The 13,041-nt window shown below is 35.7% G+C and overlaps 1 protein-coding gene across 1 annotated transcript in view; it reads left to right on the top strand.

The window, feature by feature from the left end:
• WDR70 (WD repeat domain 70) overlaps nucleotides 1-13,041 on the top strand; it is a 122,836-nt gene that overhangs the window by 21,728 nt on the left and 88,067 nt on the right. The window contains exons 6-7 of the mRNA XM_058043715.1: nucleotides 7,469-7,528; nucleotides 12,831-12,964. Coding sequence (XP_057899698.1) covers nucleotides 7,469-7,528; nucleotides 12,831-12,964 — 194 coding nt within the window. The remainder of the gene's footprint in view (nucleotides 1-7,468; nucleotides 7,529-12,830; nucleotides 12,965-13,041) is intronic.

The raw sequence follows: 13,041 nt of genomic DNA, 5'->3' as shown, positions 1-13,041 counted from the left end.
ATAATCATTAATTTAATATAAACTAGGACTTCATAAATCAAAGACTAGTTACAAATTTAGAAGTTTATCTGAATGAGATGTAGGAATCTAGATAAAAAATAGCAACCTTCTGAAATGTGTCTAAAAGTAGCACCCAGAAGATGAGATCAAGCAGGCTTTTTGCTGTACTTCAGAAGTATGATGTTTATCTCTAAAAATGGTGATTGCAAACATGCTGAGATTGTATTTGTAATACCTTTTCTAGACTGCTAAGCCATTGGAGTCTTTTCAGAAAGAGATATGCTGGTAAGTGGCATGAAAGGGAATGGGAGAGCTAGTTGATGTTACCTGTTGTGTCATGGCACTGTCTCTGAGTTACCAGTTGACAAAACATCTAATAAAAAATGTTGTATCTGTCCTATAATAGCAATAGAAATTTATTACTTTTAGGCAGTCATGTTGGAATAAAAATTTAATCTAAAGTCTTTTTTCTTGCTGGTCGAACCTGACAAAACACTTAGGTTCAGATCATAAGAGAAAAATTACATGAATCTTTGAATTAGGTAATGTTGGAAGAAACTAGCCACAGTACTATTTACATGCTGAATAGTTAAATTTACTTCCTGTTGGTATTTGAAAGGAAGTTCATCTATTTAAAGCACCATTTAATTCTTGAGTGAATACTGAAGCAATACCTCTTAATTCACTAAAGGAAAGAATAACATCTCCTTGATCTTCCTATACTTAAAATTCAAGATGTAAATATTCTGTGCTGTTCTGACTCACCTAAATTAAAGGCTGGAAACTGGGAACAATATCATTTTGTAGGACCCTTCTGATATTTCTGTCAATTTTAAAGGTTTTCTGCATTCATCATGCAGTTATAGTTATCTATGTTTTTCCATGAGTAATTGATATTTTGGGTGTTTTGTAGGAATGCCAGCCAAGATAATACGTACCAGTGTTTGCATGCATCCTCCTGTTTTCCAGAATGTTTTTCTTTGTCTTCAGACCAGAAATTTAGATAATACAGACACGCGGGTTCTGATTTAATTTAATCAATTTAATCAATTTAATCAAGGCACCTATGCTAGGAATTCAGATGCTTTGCGCTTTTCTGAATAATTAATGAAGAGAGAGAGGTTTCAAAATAGTTTTGGTTTTTTGGTACGCTGATTCTTCTTCTTTAGTTATTTACTTATTTTTGAAGACTGCACAGGAAGTCTGAAGAAAGTTGTTTCCATATTTAGATGTATCACATATAGAAACTCAGATTATATGAATCTGGGCCAAGCTGAGTTTAATAACATGCAAGTTTGCATGAGAATACATCTGTCAATTCTAACACCTAAAAGAGAGGAAATTAAAAGTTGTTGAAATGTCCTTTCAAATCTATATGCTTCCTTCTGCATGGAAGTTTGTGGGTAATGCACTCCTGTAAACCCAAAAAAATTTACATTTTTCTGTTGCTGTGGAACAGCATCTTGCCCATCTCTCATATTGTAGTTTTTCATACTTTGTCTTTCTCTTGAGTGTTCACTTGTGCAACCTTAGTGTATATCTTACACGTTTATTTTCAGTTTAATTTACAGAGGAAAAGAGTGAAAAATTGTGACTTGGTAAACCTGCCCATTTTACAAGTAGTGTGGTTTTAATCAGTGCATGATTGTGGAACAAAACATGACATCACTGTGTGTTTGTTTGAAAAACGGGTTTAGAAAAGAACAGAAAAAATAAATTAGAACACTTACTACTGCCTTCACCTTTCACTGCTGTCATGGAAAATTCATCTGGGTGCCTAACAGCTGAAAACATTTATCTAGTTTGAAAAGAGGAATGAGGGATGTTTTCTTCCAGATTTGTGAAATACTCCCCTTAACCTCCTTTTATCTTTCTTCAAATAATGTTTCAGACTTAATATTGAAGAACAAAACAGGGTTCTGTTCTCTCTGTTCATCATCACTAAAATAGTCTCTTAATTTCCTTCACTTGCATATTGAAGTTGGATGTGAGGTAGAAGGGGAAAAGCTACTTTTTTGTGGGCCTGAGGTTAATTCCAATGCAAGAAGGTTATGAAAATATCCCCCTCTGAAGTTTTATGGACTTCTAGAGCTTCTTTACACTGAAAAAAAGAGTTTAGGGTGTATTTGAAGTGATGTGTGAGAGGGAATACTTGATCTGTAAACCAAACACATTTTGATACAGACAAGCAATAACAAGCATGAGTTGAAACCTTCTGCTATTCGTATTAACACATGGTTGTGCCTAGATACTGCAGCACTTGGACCAGATTTCTTTGGTGATCATGATAAACAGTGGCTTTTCTCCAGAATTCACTGGTTTTCTGTGCTTTATCTGGTTTCTGTATTTTATCTGTCTGAACCTTACAGGCTGCCCATGGAGTCTCCCTCTCTGGAGATAGTCAAAACCCACCTGGCTGAATTTCTGTGTAACCTGCTCCAGGTGACCCTGCCTTGGCAGGGGGCTTGGACTGGATGATCTCCAGAGGTCCCTTCCAACACGGACCATTCCATGGTTTTGTGAAGAGCTTGTGCTATTGTAACTTTCTGCTTTGGGAATTACTGTGTCAGATATCCAGTTCTTTCTCTTGTGAGTGTTGATGAGTTGTCTGCCCATATTTTTGTCCTAAAAATGTTTGAAGTGTGAACATTTTTATAAGAAGATATTACATTTCTATTTTTAACTCTTTTCTGTCATTTTGCTTAACTTTCTTAATTGCACTTACAGTTTTGAATGCTTTGCTGAAGAAAATAACAGAGGGGTAAATTTGCTAGTATCTGATCAAAAGGCAGATTTCAGCACTATCAGTCTATATGCTGGTGTACAAAATAAAAGTCTTTCAAAGGGTCTCAAATTTTCCTGCGTTTCTCATCTTGTCTCTCAGCAGTGTGACATTTGCTTTTCCATGTAAATCAGTAATTTTGGATGGGAAGAGAATAAGCTTTAAAAAAACTTGCAAGAAAACATGGACATGCAAGAATACATGGAAAAATTATGTATTTAAACAACAGCCACAAAAATAAGAAGTCCTTTTTTCTTAATTGCCAGAAGGCCTGAGATTTGAATGATTAAAACATGGCCTTCTGTAGGGGGACCTTTTTGTGGGGAGTTAAGTTCTTAAGCAGATGCTGGTACTTGCATTACTGTTTGTTGCTAGGGTTTGTTGTTCCCTTTCCACTTTAACTAGCTATTCCTGCTGTCCATTTAGTATTCCAGTCATTTCCATCTGTCTTCAAATAAGGCAATAATCGTCTGTGTCAGACCACCTCTGTGATACTTGTTCTGCAAAACCTGCATTTTCACCAGAAATGGAGAAATATCTGTGAAGTGTAGCCCTTGCCTCCTTCTCACCACTCCTGCCCATGAACAGACAGCATCTTCCCTGTGGAGTATATCACACCAGAGACCTGAAAGAGCAGGGTGTGTGTACACTTGGGGCAGAAGGGGGTCTTTAGTATAGTAGAATCACTTAGAAACATTGAATGGTTTGGATTGAAAGGGATCTTAAAGACCATCTCATTCCAATGTCCCTGTGACTAAACCAGGTTGCTCAGAGCCCCATCCAGGCCTGGTCTTAAATACTTCAGGAACGGGGCATCCACAGCTTCTCTCACCACCTGTGCTAGTACCTCACCAGAGCCACAGTAAAGAATTTCTTTGTAATATCTAATCAAAACCTACCCTCTTTCTCAGTTTAAACCTATTCCCTTTTGTCCTAATGCCACAAGTCCTTGTGTAAGTTCCTCCAGCTTTTTTGAGGCCCCCTTCAGATACAGGAATAATGTTTCCCCAGAGCCTTCCCTTCTCCAGGCTGAGCAGTGCACGCAGCCTGTCCTCACAAGAGAAGTGCTCCAGTTCCCTGATCAATTTAAAGGCTCTCTTTAACCTTTTCTCTTGCACAAGACAGGGAAAGTGCTCACCTTTTAGTTCAACCAGCTATAGTTTTGCATTTCTTTTCTCCATGCTGTGCCATAGCCCTGCTCTCACAAATGATAGTCTTTGCAAGTTTTCGGGAAGCCAGTGTTTCAGGAGAGAACTGGGAACAAAGGAGCTATCCAGATTTTTTCCAGGGCAGCATATGATCTTGAAGTTCTCAAAGAAGGCAATTGCAAACACAGAGAAAAAAGAAGTGATTTTTCTCTGCAAATTATAGAATTGTAGGTACCCAGAAAAGTTTCTATTTAAAGGCCTGATATGTGAAAGATTTCCTATAGTTTGCAAATCTCTCTCATCAAATATAATTTTCATTTATAGACAAACCTCTGGAAACGGAGCAACAGAGGTTCTTTTTAGGTATAAATGTGCCATTTTCCCCTTCTCTGGTTGGGCCATGAAAAAGTGAGTAATTTTGGTTAATTTGATTTTTTGTTTTTGTCTGATTTTTCTCGAGACATTCTGGGGAGACTAATCTAGTTTCAGCCTCTGGTTGCTAGTAGTATATTTTCTGAGTATTGTTTGAGAATAAGGAAGCTCCCAAAAGGAACAAGGGGGAAAAAATCCACATTATTTATTGAAAGTGGTGCAGTAAATAGAAGATTGTTGTTAGGCCCAGGAGTATAAACTCAACTAGGGCTGAAATTCCCTGAAAATATTGAAACTCCATACTGCAGATGTGGTGCTGATTTACAATGTCCCCTTTGCAGAAATTGCTTTTAAGGTAAAACTGTTCATTTTGACAAAAACCTGTGAAAGTGTAGAATACTGTATTTCACAGATTTAATATATATTAATCTTATGTCAGCCATAGAATTGAGAATTTTTGTAAAAGTATTAGGAGATATGTCAACATCATAACTATTTTCCTCTGTTTCTGCTGAAGCAGAAATTTAAAATATTATCTTTTCCTCATGGAAAGAAAAAGAAAACAACAACAGCAACAACAAAAAGCATCCTGGAAATCCTTTAAAGATTTTATCTCCTGTAGTTTTAATCACTATACAACTTTTGCAGAACAATATTAGTGAAATCATATAGTCAGTTTGTGTAAAGTTAACATCTAAAATCCAGACAATAGCTGAAGAGCTGGAAGGGCAGGTACATTTCAGGCAAACTCTATCTTGTAATTTTTTTCTCACTTACAGTTATATTCCAGTGTACACGATATCCAGATGTTCAAATCAGCCTAAATGTATTTGCTACATTTCCCTTTCGAAGTGTGGAAAAAAGGGATTTAAGTCATTATTCTTTGAAGTGTAATAACTGGAAAAGTGCAGTAGTGCTGGTAGTTGCATGTGATTATCTTGTGTGCATATAGGCATGTGCTGTAGCACATTAGAAGTACAGCATTCTGAGTTACTTAGGAAGTTCATGGTTAACTAAAATAGAATAAGCCACCTTGGTATTTTGTAAATATTTAGCTAATTTTAAGATGTTATGCCAAGATATGTTCCTGGATGTTGTTATCTTAATTTTTGTTTTGAATAGTCTAAACAGTTACTTTAACTGTCAGGCATCCCTTGGACCCTGCAGAGTTTAGCACCAGTAGCAGTCGCCAAGTGTCTGACTTTTAGGCTCAGAATGTTTGATTTATCAGGTGGCAGAATATATTCCTGTCTGTTTTTCTTCCTTAAAATGAGTAGCCAGAATACTGCTCAACGCAAGTGTGTTGTAAGGCAAAAATGTTTTCATGTTAGCGCTTCACTCTTCTCATAAAAAGGGGGATTTAATTATTGTCACCTGAAGGAGCTAGTAATTAAAATAAAGTAAGTTTTTCTAGATAATTTTGTTTATTAATAAATTAGTTTTTTTCTTTGACTTACTGAAAGACCTCTCAAAGTAGTTAAGATACCCTCTGAAAATAAAATTCAGTGCTGACACAATATAGACATACAATACCAACCTTTGTGGTAAGTTACGTGAACTGCAGAACTCTATAATATTCCAATAAGAAAAGCAACCTGGCAGTGATTAAGGTAAGAATGCAGCACGTTTCTGTTAAAGCCTTTGATTCGCAAAAATAGTACATCTTTTATTGTGTGTGATGTATGTTGTGGATGAATCTTGGAAATTGTTTGCTTTTCACATTTGGGTTTTTATGGAATGTGCTTGGATGACAAGTGCCGGCAATGGCTGTTGAGCACTTTTTTGCATTCCAAGAACAACAGATATTAGTTTATAGTGTAGGGAATGATGGAGCATTGAAAACTTAATTTGTATTATAATTATACCTTTGTGTGCTTTATAGTGTGCGTTGAACAATAAACTCATTTTCATAATCATAGCTTTGCTTGGGAGTTTTGAGCTACAATAGTTTCTCAGCCTCTAAACCACAGACTCTGTGAAAGTGTCACTTGGTTCCGTGTGGGCTATGCCTTTTAGGGCGTGGTGTAGTTATTGGTGGACATTTACTGTTACCTTCTGGTGGGCTGACCTTGGCTGGATGCCCACCAAGCTGCTTTATCACTCCATCCTCAGCAGGATGGAGCAGGAGAAGAGAGGAAGATGGAGAAAAATTGCAGGGATCGAGATAAAGGCAGCTTAATGAAGTAAAAGTGAAGTCTGAACATGGAAACAAGGGAAAGCAGAGGATTGGCAGGGGATGTCTTGCCGCTTCCCAGTTGGGCTTCAGTGAGCAAAGTGGTTGCTCCGGAAGACAAATTGTGAAAGCACATGCACAGCCTCCATGCCCTCCCCCATCTCATTTCAACCCCCCTGCCATGGGCAGAAGCACCTTCCACTAGACCGAGTCGCTCAGAGCATCATCCAGCATGACCTGGAACATTTCCAGGAATGAAACATCCACAGCTTCATTGGGCAACCTGTGGCAGTGCCTAAGAACCCTCAAAGTAAAGAATAATGTCTAATCTAAGTGTACTCCCTTGTAGTTTAAGTAAAGTTAGAAGAAGGGTAGGTGTGGTTAAATCAAAGATAATGAAAGTTTCAGTTTTATCAGAGAAATAGAAGATGGAACTGATAAACAAGATAAAAGATGTTTCTGTGAAGCATGAAAAATAGTGAAGGGATTGGCAGAGATGGATAAGACAGGAGTGTAGTATAAAATGTGCCTAACATTACTTTAAAATCATACTTGGTGACAGAAAATTATAGCAAAGATGTCAGACATCAAGAGGGTAGATAGTGTCTGCTTTAAGAAACTGGATAAAGAAGCATTTTGAGGGTAATGATTCACATGACCTTTGTAGAAAGTTGTTCAAAAGTACTTGAGTACTTCCATTACATTTCTGTCTGTGTGAACTAATATCTTCCGAAGAGAAAAAAAAAGAAAATAGTTTTGTGTTTTAGTCTTAAGATGGTGTCATATTTTCAAAACAATTATTTATCATATTTTTGGGAATCTATTCATGCAAATAAAAATGTGAAATCAGTCTCTGGTTTATGATTTTTCCATTTCTTCTCCTCATGTTACAACTGGTGTGATGGAAGACTTCTTACTTTTACATATATATTGCATTAGTGTGGTTTTTTGGGATAGCACAGTTTTCACAGAGTGAATTTTCTTTTTTTCCAGAATCCTGTCAAGAAAATCCCAGATTCTCATGAAATTACACTCCAGCATGGAACAAAGACAGTAAGTGATGACGTTTTCAACTCTTCATGCTTTTCTAGAACTCTGCCAATCTGTGAAATAGGATAACAAATACTTATCAGCTAAAGTTCAAGAAGCATATTTTTCCTTGATTTATTTTAGTTGATCTCTTTTCTTAGTGCAATTGAAAGTGTGTTTCATGACTACCTCTTCAATTTCTTGTAATAACCTAAATATGGCTCCATTTGACTCAACTGTAGTCTCATTTTCATCAAGTATGTTCTCTGTAATTGTTAGAGTTTTTCTTCTAGGATAGACCTTGCTAATATGTAGACATGGATCTAATCTAGACCTTTCTTTGGTCATGGGTTTAAAGGAGCACGTTATTGCCAACAACTTCTTTGCAGCCAAATACTTCATTTTACTTCAATCTTTTAGTGCCTTTTATACACCATTCTCAATTTCTTGACATCTTGTTCTTCCTTGTCTTTCACTGCATCTTTTCTAGTTTTTATCTTCACTACTGCTCCTTTGCTTTCTTTGAAGGAACCACAATCAAACCTGGAAGTATCTTTCTTTGCTCTATATATTTCTATCTCTGTATAATCACATCTTCCAATATAAATTCAATTGTTTTTTGTGGGCTGATTGAACTGTAAAAGATGCATTGCACAACACTAAACAAAATAGAGTGGATTTTTCTACACACAGTGCATGCAACTGCTCTGCATATTAATTTATGTGGATACTAGGTTTTGCAGAGTAGTGTACTAGTGCAACTCAGTTTCCCGTTTTACATGTGACACCACCTGCTTCTGCAGTATGTTTCTTGAATACACGTCCTAACAAACTTTGTTAGGCAATTTTTTTTGATTTATTTTTTTCTATATTAAACCAGTAAATCTTTTCATGGCTTCTTAAAGAGTAAGCTCATGTTATTTCTAACTAAAAGGCCTTGTAAAGTGGAAGTTACAGTTCTGGAAGGCTTCTGAGATATTTTGACTGCAGGAGAATGCAGCTGTCATCACCTTGAACAGAGGTGAATTGTAATGTGGGATATATATAGCACATTGGATTTGGATTAGACTGGACGCAGTAAATTAAACATAATGAAAAAAAAATCTCTTCTGTAGAAGGGCTGTCTTTTTTTTTTTTTTTTTTTTTGTGTGTGTTTTAGAACAGTGAAACCATTTACCCCTGACCTTAGACACATAAAGATGGGAGTAACTTCATATCTTGATTTTGGTGTTTTGCCCTAATGTTTCTACACTCTTCTCATTATGTTCATACAGTGTACTGTACTTCAGCTAAGCTTATATATCCCATCTGTACCTCTTCAATCTAGTGAATGTGGATTTGATGATGACTCTATTCCTGTGCAGCTGAGAAATCTCAGGAAAGATTTCCCAAGCTAGAGAGTCTTCCCAGAAAACTGATTAATTTCCCAGTTGTATTGCTTGTACACTGTAATAGGAATTACTGTTCCCAATGAAATTTCATATAGATATTTTATTTCTCATTATACTTTTGATATATAGGTGGGTATGAGAAAGAATATGAAATATATGCTTTCTAATATCTCATTTCACAACTGCTTCCTCATATAGAAGTTACTGAATAGAACACTTGAGTATTCTGATTAATCTGGATATGCCCAGTTTTCTGCTTGTCAGAAAACATTAATGAAATGGCTAGGGTTCAGAATTTCCATTTAAGTTATAAAAGGGGTATATTCTTTTTAGAAACATGTAAGAGATTTCACATTTTAAAAGATTTCTGCAAGTGAATGCCCCTGAATTACAGCAGAACATTTAGATTAAGGAGGTGTCAGTTGCCTGGTGAATAGTATCATCGTTTCTGCCACATCTTGGTTTTCTTGAAAGTACTATTTTCAGACACTTGGCTATACTGGGGCATTGTATATTTGAAATACTGTGAGGCAACTGTGTTACAGAATCACAGACTTTTCTGAGTTGGAAAGAGACTCACAAAGATGAACAAGTTCACCTCCTGGCCCTGCACAGCACCATTCCCAAGAGTCACACCATGTACCCAAGAGCATTGTCCAGACACTTCTTGAACTCTGTGAACTGCTGTGACAGCTTCCATGGGGAGCCTTTTCCAGCGCCCAGCCACCCTCTGGTGAAGGACCTTTTCCTAATGCATTTCATCAAGAAAGACTCTGTGAGAGTTAGAAGAGTAGATGCAGGATTACATCTCTGTGAGAGATGTAAGATTTACTTTTATCCAAAAAGATCACATCAAGTGGCATCCATTGAATAACTAGATGGCTTACTTTGTTTTAAAAGGAAATCAGGTTTGATGAGTAAGACTTCCCTCTCATGAGGCCATGCTGGTGGTGACTGATGATAGCGTTGTCCTTCTTCTTGTCCTTGTTAAAAACTGGGACCACTTTTGTCAGTTTCCAGTCAGCTTTGACCTCTCCAAGTTCCCAAGACTGCCTGAAAGTCATCAAGAAAGGCTTTGGAATAACATTAGCTAGCTATTTGAGGGTTCTCAGATGAATCTTATCAGGCTTCATAGCCTGATGTAGGGATCCACTTGGGGCAGCAGATCCTGCTCAATTTCAGGATTTGCTGGGATATTTTTCATGGTTTTGACCCTCCCTGTCAAAAGACAGAGGCAAAGAAAGCTTTAAACATCTGCCATGTCTCTGACCTCTTCGTGAAGAGTGCATCCTTATCCTGTAATGGGCTGATATTATTTCTGCACTATCTTCAACCATTAATATTCTTGGGAAAAAAAAAGTTCTTGTTTTCCCCCATGGTTCTGGGCAGCTCCAACTCCAACTGAGCTTTGCCTGCACAGATTTTCTCCCTGCAGTAGTGAGCAGCATCTCTGTGTTCTTCCTGTGTCACCTGAGTTCGCTTCCACTGGGGATATACGTTTCTTTTTTGCCTTATTTCCTAGAGAAGATCCCTGCTCAGCCAAGCCAGGCTTCTGCCTCACCTGCTTGATTTCCAGCATTCCCACAGGGGAATAGCCTGTTCCTGCCTTAGGAGGTGATGCTTAAAAAGTGTCCAGCACAGAGCTGGTCAGCAGCAGTGGGAACCTGAAAGAGAAGATGACTAAAAATGAGTCTTTGATAAGATAAGGAATTGCTAAGTGAACTTTTTCTCCATGAAACTGGAAAAACAAAACTCAAAAGAAGCCCATACTAATTCATGTAAGGAAGTCTAAATTCTAGGGAAACAAATTGTCCGTCTTAAAGAATAAATTTCGTTCATACAGGCTGTTTTATTGGGACAATTGTTTTCTGTAGGTTACTTTTTTCATGAACTTGTTTCCATGCTTTAAAATATTTTCTGTGGGAACTATTCAACAGTTTACATAAGTTTTAAAAGTGTCCATAACACAGTGTATATAGATGTATACTAAAGCTTTGAAAAAAAAGTACAGTAGTAGACTGATATATGTTTGAGACAAGCTTTTTTTATGGTATTACTATGTGTTTGCATTAAATCATTGTTCCTGTCAGTACTTCTCATGTATATGTGTAAAGAAGATACATATAGGTAAGCATTTTCTGTGTAAAATTCTTGGTATTATTGTACATCCATATCTAGAATTTTTAATACTGATTTAGACATCTGAAAGTAATTCCCTGAGTTCTTTTCTTCCCCAAAGAAATTAGGTTTTGCAAACTTGTAGTCATGACATTGTTCGCAGGTGTTACCCTCCACTCAGAAATGAAGAGTTTTTTGCTTTTTATTCTGTATACAGTGTTTTTGTTTGATTGGGGTTTTTTCCCCCATGGTTTTGTATAAGTCAAATGTTCTTGGTGAATTCTTTTTCCTTCAGAATTTTCTGGTTTATCGCTTCAAATGCTTTTCCTGACATTTTATGGAATTGTTATCATTATCATCATCATCATTGTTACCATTATCATTGCTACTACTAGTACGAGTACTAGTAGTACTACTTTATTATCTTGGAGACTATCTTTCTTCTTACTGAAAGGGTTTTTCAGTGTGATCTTATAAATGTGGGATGACCCATGTGTTTTTTTTTGTTTGTTTTTTTTTTTTTTTTGTTTTTTTTTGTTTTTTTTTTTTTTTTTTTTTTTTTTTGTTTTTTTTGTTGTTTTTTTTTTTTTTAAAGTAATTGGCTGGTTATAGTCTAGGTTTTACCCATGGGCTCCATTAAATCGTAAGCATGAATTCCATATGAATTTTGTCTTTTAATGAAAACTTCTTCAGGCATTTTAACATTTCATATCAGGTGTAATTTTGAGTAATTCCAAAAATACTCTAGTTTTATGTTTTTTGATATAACTTTTCATCATTCTCTTATGTAGATAACTTAATTTTTTGAGAAATAATCTCTTGATATCTAAATTAATTTAGCATATTTTCCAGCTAATCTTACATTAATATTTGAAACTGTAGTAGTAAATATGATATTTTTACAAATGTGAAAGGAAAAGAAATAATTTTGAAGGTTAATGATTTTAAATAATTATTTCATTTCTAGTGAAATGCCTACTGTTACCTTATTTCTCCATGTAGAGATTTGTTTTAGTATATGAAATACTATTTATTGTACTATGGAACATTACCATTCTTCAAATAGAGAATTAAAATAGATTTTCAGTAAAATTTCCATTTTACTTGATCTGCAATTTGAGAATAACATATGAGAATAATAAGCATAAGTATTCTTTCCTCAGAATTTCTAGTAGCTCTGAGAAGCTGGTTTTGTATATAAAAGAAATTGGTTTTAAGATGTTATTTTGACCTGTTTTGTTACAGTATTATATATTTAAATCTGAGATTTAAAAAAAATCAATTTTATACCCCATTTTATTCTTCTTTTCCTTTTTCAGAAGAGAAATTTAACTAAGCAATGTTTGTATGCACAAGAGCTGTCTTAAATAAATTTAGAATCTTAAACTGGTGAATGTTAAATACCATTTTGTTATCTTGCTGGAAATACTGTTTGTACTTTTGATAGAAGTCTACAGTACAATTTTCTTCATAGAAACACTTAGCCACATTTTGCAATGAGATGATTAGGAAGTAAACACTGTAAACTATTTTTTTCTCAGCTCTCTCTTCAGTGGTTTATTCAGATGATGTAATTGTTACTTCCATTCTTACTACTACTTCAGAAGTACTTTCACACTTTATTCAAGGTAGTGAAATTTCAAAACGGGAATATAGCTAAGATATTTTAGGAAGAAACAAGTGGTCTGTGTTGTTTGAGGCTTTAGTTTGTTTTTTTCTTAACAGTAGCATTTTATATTTTGGTGACACCCTGAAGAATTGTGGAAAAAATAAAAAAGCTTGAATTATTATGATTATAATTTTTTTTTTCTTTGCAGGTTTCTGCTTTGGGATTGGATCCTTCAGGCGCTCGTTTGATAACTGGTGGATATGATTATGATGTAAAATTTTGGGATTTTGCTGGAATGGATGCCTCTCTCCAAGCTTTTCGGTCACTCCAGCCTTGTGAATGGTAGGCGTGAAGGCTGCTTTTTGCACTTTATGTTTCATGTTAAGCTCCTGGTAGAATGCACAAAAGCCTTGGAAGAA

This window comes from Melospiza georgiana, chromosome Z, assembly GCF_028018845.1.
Source record: "Melospiza georgiana isolate bMelGeo1 chromosome Z, bMelGeo1.pri, whole genome shotgun sequence".
NCBI classification, from domain to species: domain Eukaryota; kingdom Metazoa; phylum Chordata; class Aves; order Passeriformes; family Passerellidae; genus Melospiza; species Melospiza georgiana.
The sequence above is the reverse complement of the archived record's forward strand: the minus strand, read 5'-3'. Positions and strand labels throughout refer to the sequence as shown.